The sequence below is a fragment of the Melanostigma gelatinosum genome (assembly GCF_949748355.1).
Source record: "Melanostigma gelatinosum genome assembly, chromosome: 14".
Taxonomy (NCBI): domain Eukaryota; kingdom Metazoa; phylum Chordata; class Actinopteri; order Perciformes; family Zoarcidae; genus Melanostigma; species Melanostigma gelatinosum.
In genome coordinates this window covers 17,172,322-17,189,195 of record NC_136647.1, presented here as the reverse complement: position 1 = coordinate 17,189,195, position 16,874 = coordinate 17,172,322, and the positions used below count along the sequence as shown (strand labels likewise).

Genomic DNA, 16,874 nt, shown 5'->3' with positions numbered 1-16,874 from the left:
CTAATATAATTACAGTAAATTATAATGCATAGATTGTATAGAACAGACCTGTTGCCTTTACTGTGCACAAGTCAGGAAAAACTGATGGATGCTGCTCACCCAGACTTGAGTATAAGCTGTTCGTTTTCAATGTCTTGTGCAATACAGTAATAGGTTAAGCACTGTAGTCATACAGTCACCCATGAATAATGTGGACATATGTAGTCGTTGTGATGGTGAAGACCTCATTCAAGGATGTTCAGCATTAAGCAAGGCAAGAATGTTAATTCCGAAACATGGACATGAGCCATGGCAACACATACCGACTTCGAACATGATTTTGGTCCAATAATGTTTCTCTCTGCCATAGATAATCAAGCAGATGGGCCTACACTTCTCCAGATGACTGAAAGAAAGTGAGCGAATCATTCCAAAAATGAAAGACCAAGTGAAGTTCCTGTCTGCTTTAGTGCAGCTGAAAGTGTGAGGTACGTTATACAGTGGAGCCATGTCATTGTTGGAATGCTGTTAAGCATTACAACTATTGTTATCCTGTTTCTTTATTGTTGGAATGCTGTTAAGCATCTCTCTCTGCCTCTCTCTCTCTCTCTCTCTCTCTCTCCTCACAAATTCTTTCTTCTCTCTCTCTCACAAATTCTTTCTTCTCTCTCTCTCTCTCTCTCTCTCTCTCACAAATTCTTTCTTCTGTCTCTCTCTCCCTGTCTATGTGTCTCTCTCATACAGTCATTCAGGTCTTAGATACTTTTAGAGGACCCCCCCCCCCCCCCCACACACACACACACACACACCCCATTTCAAAATAAAAGCCCCAAAGAGTGAATTCTAATTGAAATGCTTGTGATGAAGCCAGGCATTTAATAACCTCTGTTTGTGTGTCAAACATGATGATTATGTCTCCTCTCCCCCTCTCCCCCCCACCCAGCACCACCCTTTCAAAATAAAAGCCTCATGGATTAACTGTATTTAAACATTTCGCTCAAAATTAGGCTTTTTTGTTGAAATAATGAATGCTCTTACTAATACTGCGACAACTACTACTACTGCTAATATTTCTAGTATTACCACTACTACTACAACTTTTGCTGTTGCTACTACTACTGCTACTGCTATTACTGCTACCATAAATATTATTACTACCACTACTGCTATTACTACCACTACCACTACTATTATTACTGATACCACAACTGCTAATACTGCTATTCCTGCTACTACCAGTACTAATAACCAGTACTAATACTACTACAGCTATTAGTACGACTGCTAATACTACTACTTCTACTACTTCTTCTAATTACAAATACCTCGACGACAACTTCTACTACTACTGCTACTACAAATATCACTACTGCTACAACTAGTACTTATTCAAATGCTACTCATACTTATACTGCGAATAATACTTCTACTACTACTACAACAAATATCACTACTGCTGGAATTCTTTTAAGCTACAGAAACCGTTCGAATATCAAAATGTTCAGCTCTTTCAGGAGAGGGGTGATATAACTTCATATTTGTAATCTTTTTGGATTATTCAGCTTTTTGCAATTTTTTTTTAAATTGGATATCTATTTTCAGCAATGTTTTTGAGATTCATTTCAGCTTTCAGCATTCCAACGCATTTTCAGCAAGAAATGCATTTTCTAGTTTCAGTTAAAATTCTAAAGATTTACTTATCTTGTTTTTGGTAGTTTTTTTAACTTGTTGGCTTAAATTAAAATCAGATTTCCCTCCCCTTTAGCGGTGAAAGTGAAGCCCCTGTGAGTCAGAGAGCCCGAGCAGCCCAACCAATGATCAACTGCCAAGTCCGGTTTCCTCCAACAGTCTTCACGGCACTGACCAACAAGGATGCAGCTCTGTTTGACCATTTGAGCCAAGACACAATGTCAGTTTGTGCCATCATAGAAGATGGCGACAGACACCAACACGTGTGATGCGTTACATCATGTAAGCAAACCATATACCTATCAACTGTGAGCTCCAGATCAGACTGGAGACGTAACCTCAAAAAACAAAATGTCTAAGTAGTACTTGCTATCTGGCATTTTCAAAGCATGTGACAGTAATATAAAACGGTGTCCGACAAAAGTTCAGCTCTAAACGGTGCACAGCACAGTACCACTCGCTGCCATTTAGGACACGGTGTCATGGACACAATGAACAACAAAAGATATTTGAATAGTTTGAACTTGTGTGTTTTTCAAGAACGAATATTCAAACATAATTGTTGGCCAATTTTGACAGCCGTAATGTACAGTAATGACATGTTATCTGCCTGTAAAACAAGTTTCCTTATTAATCAAGTTTTAGGTCTGTATGCCACAGTGAAAACTATGCATCATGATGACAAACTACACATTTGCAGACCTTTAACTGCTCTCTCTGATCATTTGAGTTCGGTGTTTATTGTGCTGATCTGGAATGTCAATCTTGTATAACGCCTTGTGTTTTGTTCCTTTTGAAAACGTACAGGTATCCGTCTCATATTCAGTATGTGCAGCTCTTTAAGTCGGTCCTGCTCAACTTCCCTTCTCTGAAGGAAAGTTATGGATCTGGATATGTAAGTGTTTTCTCATTGACTAAAAGAGTAATGGAGACAAACTGAATTTTATGCTTCATACTTCATGCTCCAGCTCAGTCCTAATTGTGTCATTATTTATGACTTAGCAAACAGATGCAATGGATGCTGGGGACGATGAAAGAAGTGCGAGCCACCATAGTGCAACAATGAAGCAGGAGTACCAAAAGACGAGGCCCAACTTGGTCATCATTCACCAATGCCTCCAGAGAGTACAGAAGACACTGTATTCAACAACACGCTACTGCAGAGGTCTTAAAAGAATTCCCCTGCTTCTCTATTCCAATCTTGGTGAGTGTTTTATCTAATATATAACACGTGGTCCAGTGTTTCCCACAGGATTTTGTGAGACTGTGGTGGGTGGACCTCAGACCCTGAAATGGACAGGTGAACCAGCTGAACCAGAACTTAAGACAGAGGGCAATTTGGGAACAATTAGCTGTTGGTTTGACAAAGCATATGCCCCCGGGGGAAGGGGCTGTATTTCTGTGGTTCCTGTGTAGCCGGCAGATATCCAGGCCCAGACTTCCTTTTCAGTGCGCTGTTTGTTTACAGTCTGATGAGCAACTTAAGATGTGAGACTGGAGTTGAGAAACGACGTGTACAACAAGATGGTTTTATAAGTAGCCAGTTTACAAATAATTTCAAACCAATAAATTGCCTCATTAATCCATTTTCCCTTTAAGCCTTTTAGAATATCCCATATACTGTGTTTTGTGTAGAAGTGCTCTAAAAAGTTGACTTGACGTTTACCTAGATACTGTTATCCAAATCAACACTCCTGAGGAAATTGGTATGACAGTCTCAAAACTTTGCAGAATCAGAATTGTGACATTTATTGAAAAATGATTTGTCATTTGCAGGCCAGTTGGTGAATGCAGCCATACTCCTCCTCCCATCGGTCTTCAAAGAAAATGCATCACAGCTCTTTGCAATAGATAAGGTTCGTCATTTGTGTTTGTGGGGGGGCAACTTGAATTAGTTTATTTAAAAAAGGGAAACATATTTTCAGAAAATTAGGATTAAGTGCAATTTCATAAATATGACAACTAATCTCAACAAACTAGCATTTTATGTGCAACTAAGCATATCAGAAAGCTTTGATCTTTAAACATGACAGAATACAGCTTTAAATTTCAAATGTTTTGTTTCAGGAACTACTCAGCCCAACACCCACAATTGTCCTGAGCAGCAGCGATGGCAAGCCCCTGAGTGACGGCACAGATGTTTTTGTAGCAGTGGATGGACAAAAAATGATGGTGGACAATGAAGACGCAGACGGTTCATTGGCCGTGGGTGTTGTGTTGGCCCTCTATCATCTGAAATAAACATTTTCATTTTTGGAGGCATTTATCCTGAAGCTGGACACACGGTACCTGTAGCTGTGCAGAGAGTGACAAATGCTCCGAACATTTCTTAGATAGGACACTGCATGTAGCACATGGATTACATTGTATAGAGTTGATTTCTGACAATAAAGTGAAGTGCAGTACATCTACAGGTGTTTGTTTTATCCAAAAATCAATTTGCCATCATTTCCGTGTATGTAAATTATGATTTTATAGATCACAGAAAGGATCCTGGAATACGTCTACAAAAGAGTAGGAACCCTGATTCCATTGTTATGCTGTTTAAATGTAAAACCAGAACCATTTATTCCTTGGAAGAACCATTTCTAGCGGGTTCTTTATGGAACCATTTGGGACCATAAAGAACTTTTTTGAAAATGGTTCTTTAAAGAACCTTTTTGTCTTTTGTCCAAAGAACCAGAAATGGTGCTTCAAAGAACCATTTTTTGAAGGTTCTTCAAGGCACCTTTGTGGGTTCTTTAAAGAACCCTGTTCGGAAAGGTTCTTTGTGGAACCAAAAATCGTTCTTCTCTGGCATCACGCCGAAGAACCATTTTCGGTTCCAGATGGCACCTTTATTTTTCTGTGTGCAGCTATGGAGGAATCATTGATCAGCACTCGTTGCGGGCCTGAGAGCCCTGATTGGGTTACTGCAAAGAATAGATGGGGAAAGGCTACGACCAGCCTGGGGTCATGAAACTGAAATACTGATCACGAAGCCTGACCATGACATAGCAGGAAATGCATGAACTTTGTCCTGGTTAAGCTACAAGTGTTCACTGCAGTCAGCTCGTGGAATGAATAAGAATGAATGCGTTCAGTGCAAAGACAATGAGATGACTAGGAGTGGAACGACAGGGCCGTGCATAAAAGAGTGGACTCGGCAGACAGCATTCTTTGCGTCTCATTCCCTCATTTACCCCACAAAAAAACAAAACACTGAACACATCAGTTGAAGAAGGGAAGTTCAGGGTAACTTGAATGACTGCGTGCTGCCGATAATGTATTCACATACAGTTGGCAACTGGCTCCTCTGGTACAAGCGTCCATCAGTGGGTGTGTGACGCCCTCTAGCGGCTGCAGGTGCAACACCACATGACAGAACAAGCACGTGGGGTCAAAGCAACACAGTATGAAGGGTGCTGTGTACAAACAATACAAATAGCACACAGTGTAGCATAGCACTACATTTATTGATTGGGTCATTTCCACAGGACTTCAAGGACAGAAAACGTGACTAATCATGTAAATGGTGCTAACCCCCCCCCCCCCCCCAAACTAAATTATTGCTAATTGAAACACGAATTACTGTACGACCACAGCACTTTGACACAACAAAGACGCAAAAACATATTAAAAAGGACATATGCTTTCCACGATCCAAGTACTATATTTCACTTTAGACCAAACACACCGTACAAGTATATCAAAATAGACACAGGTATATATCATTATAAAACACGGTTCAAACCATTTGTTTAGAGGACGAGAACATACCCCACTTCTTATCTTATCAAAATAATATCTTGTTATCCGACACGTACAACATACAAGTTCCACTCCAAATTTTGCTGTGCAATTCTTTTTTTTTGTGTGTCTGAAATCTCTATTAAGGCAACGATAGGACAGCACCACAGATGCAACCCCTGGAGTCACAGTATCAAAGGCCACAAACACCCTCCCAGAGAGGTTACAAATATAAACGTAGAAGAGGACAAACAGCGACAGTTTTGGGTCAAACGTTGCAAGTTATGATCCTGAGCAGTAGTAGGAAACTTAAAGAGTGATGGTTAATGATTCATAAGCCACCAATTTAACTTTAATATTATACAAAAAAACGTAGTTGATTTAATGTAAATATATATATACACAACAGTATCATAAATACTTACCACAGCAGTATACTTCTTCAGATCAAAGACTTTCACTGTGACTCTTTGAAAAGCCTCCACACACCTTCTTTGCATAGTTAATAGATTCTCTTATAGTAAATGTTTGGCAAACTAAATCAGTGTGTAAGAGAAATGGTGTCTCGGCATTACGCGAGGGCAAAGTCTGTCATTCGCTAACAGAACAAAGTGCAACACACAGATCTTTGCCGCGGCTACCAGCGCATCCATGGTTCGCCGTTAGCCTTGCCGCCCAGCTTTCATGCTTTTCTGATGGCGCTCGCCACCAAGGCTTCTCGCCTGGTGGTCATGAACGCCTGTTGTTTTTCATAATAGGCTGCCTCGTTGATGAAAGTGGGGTAGACGGTGCCCGTGCCTTGGTAGCGGATGGTCTTTCCGTCAAACGTTTGGAACATTGGGTCACCGGGGTTCAGCGGCTCCCAGTCGCAGTCCTGAAACAAGCGGCCGCCACAGAGAAAGTAACTTGAGTTGTGCTGCTCAATCTAAAACAACACACTCTCACATTGACCAAAGACGTCTCACTTCCTCTTTCGTAATGGCTCATAGTCACGGGTTCAATCGGGCGGCTATACAGGCAGCCGAGGTGTTACCTGCAGATTGGGGTGCACCATGGCAATGATGTTTCTATTGGCATCTCTGGGGTAGTCAATCCTCTCTAAGACCCGGAAAACTTCCACCGTACAGGGAGGGAACTCCATGCCTGAACAACACACAGACAGAAACACCCGCAACATTGTAAGCATCCTGCTAAGTCGTGTATTGCAGAAACTATTGAAGACAGACTAATAATGTGACTCAATCATGTGTATGAAAAAAACACAATTATTTCCCAACAAGTAGAAGAAAAAAAAGGAATGAAGAAAGAAAAAAAATAGGCTTTATCAATCCAAATATAATTCCTGCTAGTAATAACAAGGACGCATTCTGTGTATGAATTTGAAGGTGGTTGGGATAACACATGAGTACTTCATCTAAATCTGGAATGTGGAAAGAAAAATCCCTTAAAAATGGATTTAGACTAAAGTCTCTCAGGGTAACAGGAAAATATCGCGAACATTATCAAGAATAACCATCACCCGTTTTTCAATAACAGAGTATAATTGCTATTGTATGGTGAACACTGGGTCTCCAGCTAATGACAGCTTATAATCCACATCCCTGTAGCGTGCATCACTTGAGTCCACGTCCCCATCTCTGACACATGACAGCACTCTGGTAGTGTGTTGAAGGTGCCACCCGGTGCCAAAGTGGCCTTATTCAGTCTCTAAATAATGTCATTTTGTTTTAATGGCAGAGATTAGACATTAAGTAAGTAAACCACTAATCTGCATTGATATGCAAGTGGCAGCACACTGAGCTCTTTTCTCAACGGAAGTCATTTTCAGCTGGAAGAACATAGTTCACTCTCTCACGGCGAAACGAGCCGTTTCCTCACGCTGCTCGGCTCCGGAGCGCAGGAACACCGATTCATCAGCGTGCCACGAGCATTCATCGGGGCCAGTGCCCCCCCGCGCGAGCGACAGAAGATTACCGCACCATTGGCAGCCGGACTACGACAACAAGCAGACCATTCAACGGCCGGTCGGGGCCGAGCCGGGGGAAACCGACAGACTGCACGGGCCGCTTTGTTTACGTGACCTGGGTTTAGGTGCATGTGGATGAATAAGACAAGGCACCCATGGATAGGCGGACTTCCTGTCCTATTGCATAACAAACATGAATCATATTAGTCGTCCTCGTGTCAGAATTCTCGAGAGACACTTTCCCGGAAAGCTTTTAATCTCAGCTGCTTCCTTTAAAGCCTCGTGACGTGGCCCGTTGTTGAACACTACATAAGTGTGGTGTGTCACAGCTGAGAAACACCTTCATTAAAGAGTTCGATGAAGTCCAGCGCGTGCTTCAGGATCACCCTCATGGCTTCGAAGATGTTGCTCCTCAGAACCCCTTGAGGCTGAGGACCCACTTCCAGACCTGCAATCAAACAATTCAGAAGACAAATTTTTTATTCCCGTAAATGTTAAAGTGGACGTCTATTGGGGGGTGTATCTTGTTCGTTGTCCCCAGAAGCCATTCGGTCCCCGGGGCTTGATTGAGAGACTCACCGACAGGGTGCTTGGCGACAGAGCGCGAAGTGGAATATTTCAAAAGAGGATGTTCATTCAGCAGTACAAGACAACTGGCCGGAGCGATGGCTTTCTGCAACACGAAGCCAACAAAAGCGAGATCTCAGCAGCAGATAATAAAAACAAAACTACACACACACACACACACACACACACACACACACCAGCCAACTGTCTGAAGCACAACAGAACCCGGGAGCTTTAAGGCTCTTCCTCCACAGAAAGTGAATTCTGCACCAGCAGACATGACGCGCACAACAGACGAACACGATGACACATGAGCACGAATCAAGTCCAAGTCTGTCTGGGTAAGTACAAAAAACTTTTTTACAGCACAAACAGATTCGTGATTATTGTCTCCATAATTCACATCATCATTAGACTGATGGATAAAAACTATGAACTTCTAATTATAGCAGATTATTTGCTCTTAATTCTTTCGCCTGAGGTCTCTGAATCAGCATTTTCTGATTTGTGTTTCTTAAAGTTACAAAAAATATATATATTTCTCATAACCCGGATTGCTGACGGTCAGAGAGAGTGTGTTGCTTTTGGCTGCTCCTCTGCTCCCTGGTGTCTTTGTTTTTGTGTTGAGGAGCGAGATCTAAAACAGCTACGCAGGCTAAATGAACGTCATATAAAACGTTGGTGTTCTAATATTCTTAAACGCGTTATGTGGATTTACGATGGTTGAAATTCTATATGGACCGCCCTCTTCTTTTTGTACATGAAACAAAAGAATGAAGCGTCCTCTCAGGCTCATGAGGGCAGATAATGACCGGTGTGTACGAATGGTTGATCCTTTAAATGAGTTTGTTTCACACGTTTAAAGGAAAACTGGGGACCGTATCATCTACGCGGGTTAACTGGACCTCTACGGAAGAGACCTTGGAGTAGAACATTGACTTTTAAGCACACACTTTGACGTGGAAGGTAGTGTGAGTAGACACCAGACCACCTTTCACAGTTAAAAATAAGTTAAAAATGTTAAATTGAACCACTGATAATGAGAGGTCCTCAGAACGGCTAATGTTGCCGATTGAGCGGTCCTCATCACACCACAGAGGTATAAAAATAAAATAATAATCTAAATGTGCTCCTCAAGGAGTCGTCACCTTGATGTAGTTCATCATCTGCAGATTGAAGTGGTCTTTGGAGCTCTCCAGGATCAGGGTGCAGCCCATGTTGGACGTGGTGTTGTGGAGGTCAAAGATGACGTCGTAGGCCTCCGGGCTTCCTTTGGGCCCGAATATCTTGTTGATCTCCTGGGCTCGCTGCACCTCGTAGGGCAGGTCATCTCCTCCCATGGCACTGCGGGGCGCAGCCACACACACACACACACACACACACACACACAGACGCATGAGAAAAGATGCCAACACATCTGTTATTACATCTGGGGGAAAACAGGAATTTCCTGATTTCTGTGTCGAACGTATGGTTTGTTCTTCACGTGAGGGTAACAGCAAAACTCCAATAACTGTAAATGGTAATTAGCACGATTCCACCAAATCTTTAATGCAGAAAATCATGTCAGCCATTAACTTTACATAAGCTGGACTCGGCAGGGAAAAGCCCCCCTTTGGTGAGAAATGTAAGCCACCTTCTCCAATCCTTGCATCGCTGCTCCTAAGAAGCCCTGAATGGTTTGTTTTGTCAGCGTGGATAAAGTTGCCCCCCCCCATCCAGACAGACATTCTCCATGCTGTGAGCAGAGAATGAGAACTCCCCCCCCTTTTTTTCTCTCTCTCTTAGCTCTTTTTTTAAAGCGTTTCAGAATAACCACTGATCCAGGACGTTCTCCAAACGACAGTAGAACAGCACCTCTGCTGCGCATATTGTCTCGCCTCCCTCACATCTGCTCTTTTTAGACAGCCATTTTCAGCAAACATCTGGCATTGTCTGGACTGCCAGGGCTTTTGGCACACGAGCACAGTGTGTGAATTACAACTGCACGAGGACACGTAGGCAGTGGATTCAGTGGATTCAGTGCTTACGTGTGTTAAGATCATTTCAAATGTGCTGGGACTCCACCCATACAGTCTGATCCTTTTACCATGTTTTCAGTTAAAAGAAAATAAGAATTCAAAAATGAAACACCACAACAGAGCACTTGAAAATACCCCAAGGGCAAATTATGGTAAATCATAATAAAAGGAAAAGATAAAGTCCAAAACAATCATGGCGACACTGCCACAACAACCTTGCTGTTGTTATTACAGGATTCCTCTGGTGATTTATGAGCAGTGGGATCCGATGATGTTATCCAACCGCATTAGTCAATAGGCTGCTGTGTGCATTCATGCGGGTCGACGATATGAGCCAGCGTTTTCTGCAAGACTTCATCTTCCGCTACCACACACACGAAGAGGGACGAATGAAACAATAGCATTTTGATGTAAATGTCCGCGTGACCGTATTACTGTGGGATTTCCCACTAGGAAACAGTGTAAATCCTCTAATATAGTGCCCCGTTCGTCCGTGCTGTATTTATTTATTTATTAGTCATTCTACTGTGTTAACCAGACGTTCTCTAAACAGGAGATTTTGCCTTCAATTGTCTGACAGAGCACCCACACACACACACAGTCAATAATGTTGCATAATTGCGTCGTCATTACATTTATCAACACGTTTCCGTAGAAGTCATCAGTGATCTCACATTTAGAGCTTTGATTTCAGTCATTTCAATGTAAACAAAATGTACACAAATGTACACAAGGCTAATCAATCAATAATCATAATATACAGCATAGGTACGTGTCTTTTCTTTGTTGTTGTAACAAATCTAATTGAGCTCAAACCCCAATCAGTAAAATCCCAGTTGTTGAACCTGTTTAGTGGATCCGTGCCAGGACAAAGTTTCCATTACATATGTATGACAGCAGACAACAGCAGCAGCAGCAGCGACGCTGCGCCGTGTTTACCTGAGGTTCTCCGGGGTGAAGGCTCGGTTCAGGTCCGTGTCCACGTATCTGGTGCACTTCTCCACGGCCTTCGGGTTGGTGATGAACGGCTTGGTCTCGACCCGTTTCCTCTGGATCTCGGCGCTGTTCTTCATCCACAGGTTCACGAGAGTCACGCCAGACATCTCGTTCCCGTGCGTTCCTCCGAAAATAGCTACCCTCCTGGCCTCGGTGACACGCACGCTGTTGCCGTAGGAGGACATGGTCTGGATCCCGAAACTGCGCAGGGTCCAGATGGAGACGCGCTGCTCACGGGGGAAAGTTTCCAGCCGGAGTCTCGCAGTCTCACTGTTTAAATGCCTGCCATGGCTGCTGCGCGCTTACGTAACGTGCCCGCTGGCTTGTTGGGATCAGTCGCCGTGCGTGAAATGCGCCGAGTTGGCGCACGCGACATCTCGAGTTGCACGCGAAACTCCAGTTGACGAGGTTCTTCCCGCCAAACTCACCGGAATGATTCGTTTCCGGTGATGTTCCTCCGAAATAAAATGTAATCAAAACATTCGTTTCAAGTACGTACGCATTAACAAGTAGTCTTTTGAGCTGGACATGACGTCTCGCGTTACTTCCGGTCATGGCCTTCAAAATAAAACAAAATGCCAGTGGATATAACGTTACAAGAAAACGATACAATCTAAGCTTTTTTTCTCCCCCTGCTTTATACATGAGCCTAGGATTGACACAAGTTTTCAGTAAAACATAAATTACTTATTAACCAACACATTCAATAAATATTAGTCTTCCTAGAGGTTAATGCATGCCATGACTCCCCTTACTAAATGTATATAATCTACAAATGCAGAAGCAGATGAATAGGACCTGACATATCAGATGATTTTTATTTATTTTTATTAAACTAAGCCACAGCTGAATTTTGAAGAAAAAATGAATATTTAGCATGTTGATCTGCCAAAACCACTCAAAACTTGATCACAAATTAAATTCCAGAGAAGGCAGTGGCTCTGTATTACCTATTAACCCCATGAATGGTGCACTTTGTCACAGCTCTAACAAACAGACAGTCACTCAGACCATCAGATCATTTGCAATAAAAGGGCACAGTGGAGACGTCTCCTAAACAGAGGACAGCATACTGATTTCCAACACACGGAACAATTTTATTCTTTTACACATTTTATGGCGGGGCAAAATACAAAAACAGGACAAGTTTAAGGAAAGGCACAACTTGCCCCTACTCTAGACAGCCAAACACCCATTAGGTGGCAGGCTGTGTACAGATTTGTCATCCTGACTGGTTGACAATGGGGTTACTGTACATTAAAAACAGAAAAAACACAAACATAAAAAAATACAATTTCAGGAATTTCCACGTTGTTTTTTTCCACAAAGTGTTCAAACAATTTGATTACTATAATTCGATGTTGTTTTAATGAACAAACATGACATTTTTTCCTCCAATATTAAAATGTTCATATTTAACAGCATTCATATTCAAGTAATCATTGTGGTTTGTTATAGTTTGTTGTTATTTTTCAGTTCAACACAACAAAGGTTGAGAAGTGTGGAGCTAAAATGCTTTGATACAAAGCATTTCAATACATATTTAAAAGGAAATCTTTTCACACGTTCACTGTCCATCTAAAAAAGACACAGGGCGTCCAGCATGCGGCTGCATCAGCTGTCCTGATCAAACTCAAACCATAGTTTGAACTCACCGATTGGATGAACTAACAGTCAGTAAAGAAGTCCTCGTTTGGATTATGAAGTTTCTGCTTGCGCTTTCTGTGCTTGTTTTTCACAACTTCTGAAGTCTCTGGTGTGGTTGGTTGCTCGTTTCTCTCCTTCTTTATATTTTCTATGGGCTCCAACTCAGCAGACTCGGTCGACGACTTTCCCTCATTTTTTAATTTCTTCTTGTCTCCCGCGTCATTTGACGACGCTAAATCACATTTGACCGACGTCTGCGTCCCCATGTTCACTTGGTCATGAGTACTGCCGTCCTGAGACACGTTGGCACTGTCGCAGCGTTTGCCCTTTCTCTTGAGTGAAACTGAGCTACAGGTCGTGGCGGTTGGTGGACCCTCTTTCATCACATCGTTGCACTTTTTCTTCTTCTTTTTCAACACCGCAGCCTCATCATGTGGAGAAAACGCTGCGTCAGCTGCACCATCCAATCCTTCACTCCCACTCCCTGTACGTTTCCTTTTCCTCCCCGTGTCAGCGGATTGAGGCAAAGCACCACGACGTGTTTTGTCCGGTTCCTCACAATCCCGCTTGTGACCTTCTTCCACGCTCTCTTGCTCTGCAGACGTCTTCCTCTTCCTTTTCTGTTTCGTGACCCCGTCGTTGAGTTCCTCCACAACGTTTTCCTCTGCATCAGCGACGAGGAAGGATGACTTCCTCTTCTTTTCTTTTTCCCGCGCAGACGCTGAATCATCGCTTTGCGCCACTTTGTCTTCAGATACATCCCTGCTCAATATTCCACTCTTTTTCTTCTTCTTCTTCTTCATCACAGGTTCAGGATTTTGCTCTTCAAGGCCCTCATTCGTTTTCTGGTTTCCCTCTTCTTCAGGAGTGTAAGAAGAGAAATGCATTCCCTCAGAGAGACTTTTCCTCTTCTTCTTCTTCAGTGGCGTCCCTGAAACTTTATCCAAGGTTACAGAATCATCCAGACTAAAGCTCACATCTGCACCCTCTCCTCCGCCCTGAGGGGCCTCGTTATTCAATGACTGTTGCTTCTTTTTCTGCTTTTTCCTTTTGACAAAACTGGATCCTAAAGTTTCTTGAGAAGCCGCAGCATTTTGGGAACAATTTCCGGACGTCTCTACCTGCTCTGTCGACACCGGCGGCAAATCCAAAGTCCTATTCGAGGCCTCCTCTTCTTCATGTTCCTCCGGTATCACAATTCCCAATTCTTTTTTCTTCTTCTTCTGAATGTCAGCATTTAGAGGTTCGGCAACTGCGCCTGACCGCAACTGCTCGACATCCTTGCCACTTCTCTTCCTGTTCTTCTTTCCACAATCCTCCACTCTCACGTCCACTTCCTGTCCAACACTTTCTGCTCGGGACTTATTCTTTTGTGTTGAATGGGGAATACCTCTCTCCTCCTGCCTCAGTGTGTTAACATTACCTGACGAGTCCTTCGTCCCATTTTTTCCGTTCACTTCCAGCACATTGCTGGTCTGCACTGCCCTACAACCCTCAGACAGGCTGGGAGTCTCTTTTGCCTGCATGTCCACAGATGCTGCAGCACGCAGACCTCCTGACTCTTCTGTCCTCTTCTTCTTTTGTGTGGCATTTTTCCTCCTCCGTTGTTTTTTTAACTGGTTGCACCAGGCCTGTTGGCTTTTTGTTCTGGATGATGCCACGAAGTGTTTCCTCTCCTGTGAGGTGACACACAGATTATACGCCAAGTTCACAAATAAAAAGTGCAGCGACGTGCATGATTTCAACGGCCTGCTTACCACCACTTTGATGTCTTCGTCTTCTGACCTCTCTCCGTCTTCTCTGGAACAGAATAGATACGTTTTATTCAAAACAATGTCCCACAAGGTATTGTATTCGTAATCTAGAACTCTCTGCCTGAAAGACAAGAGGCATATCTGTTAGACACTGCTGCAGTCCAACTGATGTGTTCCCAGAGTCTATTTCAAAGACTTTTCTGATCAACTGTATCGAAAGCACTCAGATAAAGCACCAAAAGTTTAATGGCATCTACATTTACACGGGTTGTCCCTGCACTAAACCAGAAAATCTGACTGAAGGATTGTTGTTTTTTTAACTGTACAACTTTATATAGTTTTCTAAAATTGGACTTAAAAAATGATTAAGATGAGTACATACATAAGTCTGTCACTGGGTGTTGATGGTTATAGGCCACTAACATATATACACATGTAACTTCTAATAGGCATGGTTATTCCTTGACATAAACTCACTCTGACAACGGAGATATGTCCTCCCCATCCATGTCTACTGTTGGTAAAGATGACTCCAGATTCTCTCCTCTTCGAGAGCTCTGCCTCAGCTCTCCGAGACATTTAAAGAAGCCGCCAATCGTGTAATTCTGAAACAAGGAAAGACTTCAGCGCAAAAATAAAATGTATACTTGTTGACGTTCTACACCAACGCCAGCCAGCACACAAATGTGTGTTTAAGTATTGGTCATTCTTACATGAAGGCTTTTGTTCTGGTCGGTTAACGGACCGCTATGGCCCTTCCGCTCTTGAAGGAAAGGGAAACTGTAGTTCGGGAGGGAGTATTTCTTTCTTCTCCTGCACTTGTGAGTTTTCAGTTCTTCATCACAGGAAGCGGACGATGAACTGTCTTCACTTCCCTCTTGTTCTCTGGGAGATACGGGCTTTGATCTCCTGCTGTAGTGAGGTCGTCTTCCTGACCGCCCAGCCTCAGGTAACGTTAATGTCTTTTGGGTTGTGAACAGGCTGTCTCCTGAGTCCCTGCAGAGGAACATTTATACATTTAGAAAGACAAACTGGAGCTTTTATTCAGGCTGCTGTTATAGAGTGGTCTCACCGACGTCACGATCTCCTTAGTTACAAGGTCTGTCCGCCATGTTGGAGTACATACAGATCCTACATGGCGGCGAGTAAACAAGGATGTGCGGCGAAAATACCATACTTTGAATCACTGGAGAGTGCATCAAAGGTTCGCTACCTGGCCAAATTGAAGGTTATTGGTAACTTGGATCCCTATACGATGAGTGCAGATAGTTTCAGTGCCGATCCTACTTATCTTCCACCGGTAAACTACGCCAACATCTACACGTATCTCGTGAACACCCCCAGTCCTTACACAAAAGACGAGTTGGAGTGCTACAAAGGGCTCAACGCTTATAATCAGTTTGTCAGTGGATGGGTCCGAGACGTCAAAGCAACGGTCGTCGAGAATTCTCATCTCGTCATTGGAAGGGTACATATATACAGATCTGGTCAGATATTGAGCAATATTCAATGTTTACTAAGTGCAAACAGACACGTGTGTTTGTTTACATTGTACGTGCATGTCATTGTGTGCGTGTGTGTAGGAATTAACTTTCAACTAACTCCTAACTTCATTCCCCCCCCCCCCCACACACACACACACACATATATATATATGATCTGACGTTAAACTCATATCAAGCAATGCTGAGGCTGCATCTTTGTGTTTCGCCTGTTGTACACGCTCGACACGTCTCTGGTACCGACTGCTGTCACGGGCCGATGAAGCTTCGGTAACCTTCTCATGTCCAAGTTTAATTTATATTTCCTTTATTAAATACTGTTCACAAACGAATTTGTAAATAAAATCACTGACCACTTATAAAGTGATCCGCACATACTCTAGTGTACGCCAAATTCCATTCCTTTATATCTCGAGAGATGCGTGACAGCCATTTCTCGCGACGTCGCTTGGATAGTTCCTTCGTGTCATTTCCTTGATGTGTAATGACCGCTGGCAAACGAAAGAATGATTTCTTGTCTATCAGCTCTGCTGCCACAACCAAAGACAGCACAAAAGTTCACCATGATCGACAGGTTATGCGACTCAGCCGTGCATGCCAGTGGCTTTGTGTGTACTCCAACATGGCCGACAGCTAAAACTGTGACGTCACACGAGACCACTCGTGGGGGAAAGCTTGATCATACTTGTGATATGTGTAGTAGTGGTAGTAGTACATCCTTACCCCTCTGCTTCAGCAGGACTATTTGACACTTTATCCTGTCTGCCCTGTCCCACAGAAGACTCAAGACACAATCCAACTTCGGATTGAGTCCCATTTAGAGAATGATGCACTCCCGCCATTGTGCTTTGTAGCCTGCCTCGAACAAAAATACGCTCTAAATATGTTAGTTGTCTCCGATTATATGTCCGCTTTGGGTGGACACGGATGAGTATTACCTAAATATCTCGTTAATGTCGTATAGAAACAACCTGCACCAAAAACCAAAACAAACTAAAAGCGAGCAGCCACTACACGTGAACCA

At 43.0% G+C, this 16,874-nt stretch overlaps 2 protein-coding genes across 2 annotated transcripts; both read right to left on the bottom strand.

Moving 5' to 3' along the window:
• Nucleotides 1-5,223: 5,223 nt before the first annotated feature.
• On the bottom strand, nt 5,224-11,386 carry aspa (aspartoacylase). Its single transcript, XM_079284082.1, has 6 exons — nt 10,891-11,386; nt 9,079-9,274; nt 7,943-8,036; nt 7,704-7,811; nt 6,431-6,540; nt 5,224-6,271 (listed from the first exon to the last, which is right to left on the bottom strand). The coding sequence occupies exons 1-6, from the start codon at nt 11,130-11,132 to the stop codon at nt 6,080-6,082; spliced, it is 942 nt and encodes a 313-aa protein (XP_079140208.1). The 5' UTR covers nt 11,133-11,386; the 3' UTR covers nt 5,224-6,079.
• A 101-nt stretch (nt 11,387-11,487) lies between these two features.
• On the bottom strand, nt 11,488-16,873 carry LOC306788366 (uncharacterized protein). Its single transcript, XM_079283869.1, has 5 exons — nt 16,574-16,873; nt 15,062-15,344; nt 14,826-14,953; nt 14,352-14,394; nt 11,488-14,270 (listed from the first exon to the last, which is right to left on the bottom strand). The coding sequence occupies exons 1-5, from the start codon at nt 16,690-16,692 to the stop codon at nt 12,615-12,617; spliced, it is 2,229 nt and encodes a 742-aa protein (XP_079139995.1). The 5' UTR covers nt 16,693-16,873; the 3' UTR covers nt 11,488-12,614.
• Nucleotide 16,874: the final 1 nt, after the last annotated feature.

Excerpts from the sequence above, each read along its gene's own strand:
- aspa (XM_079284082.1), bottom strand. The coding sequence starts at position 11,132 with ATGTCCTCCTACGGCAACAGCGTGCGTGTCACCGAGGCCAGGAGGGTA. Across the intron at positions 7,812-7,942 it reads TGTCGCCAAGCACCCTGTCG|GTCTGGAAGTGGGTCCTCAG; the intron begins GTGAGTCTCTCA and ends GTTTGATTGCAG. Across the intron at positions 6,272-6,430 it reads TGGTGCACCCCAATCTGCAG|GACTGCGACTGGGAGCCGCT; the intron begins GTAACACCTCGG and ends CGCTTGTTTCAG.
- LOC306788366 (XM_079283869.1), bottom strand. The coding sequence starts at position 16,692 with ATGGCGGGAGTGCATCATTCTCTAAATGGGACTCAATCCGAAGTTGGA. Across the intron at positions 14,395-14,825 it reads GACATATCTCCGTTGTCAGA|AGAAGACGGAGAGAGGTCAG; the intron begins GTGAGTTTATGT and ends ATTCTGTTCCAG. Across the intron at positions 14,271-14,351 it reads ACGAAGACATCAAAGTGGTG|GAGAGGAAACACTTCGTGGC; the intron begins GTAAGCAGGCCG and ends GTCACCTCACAG.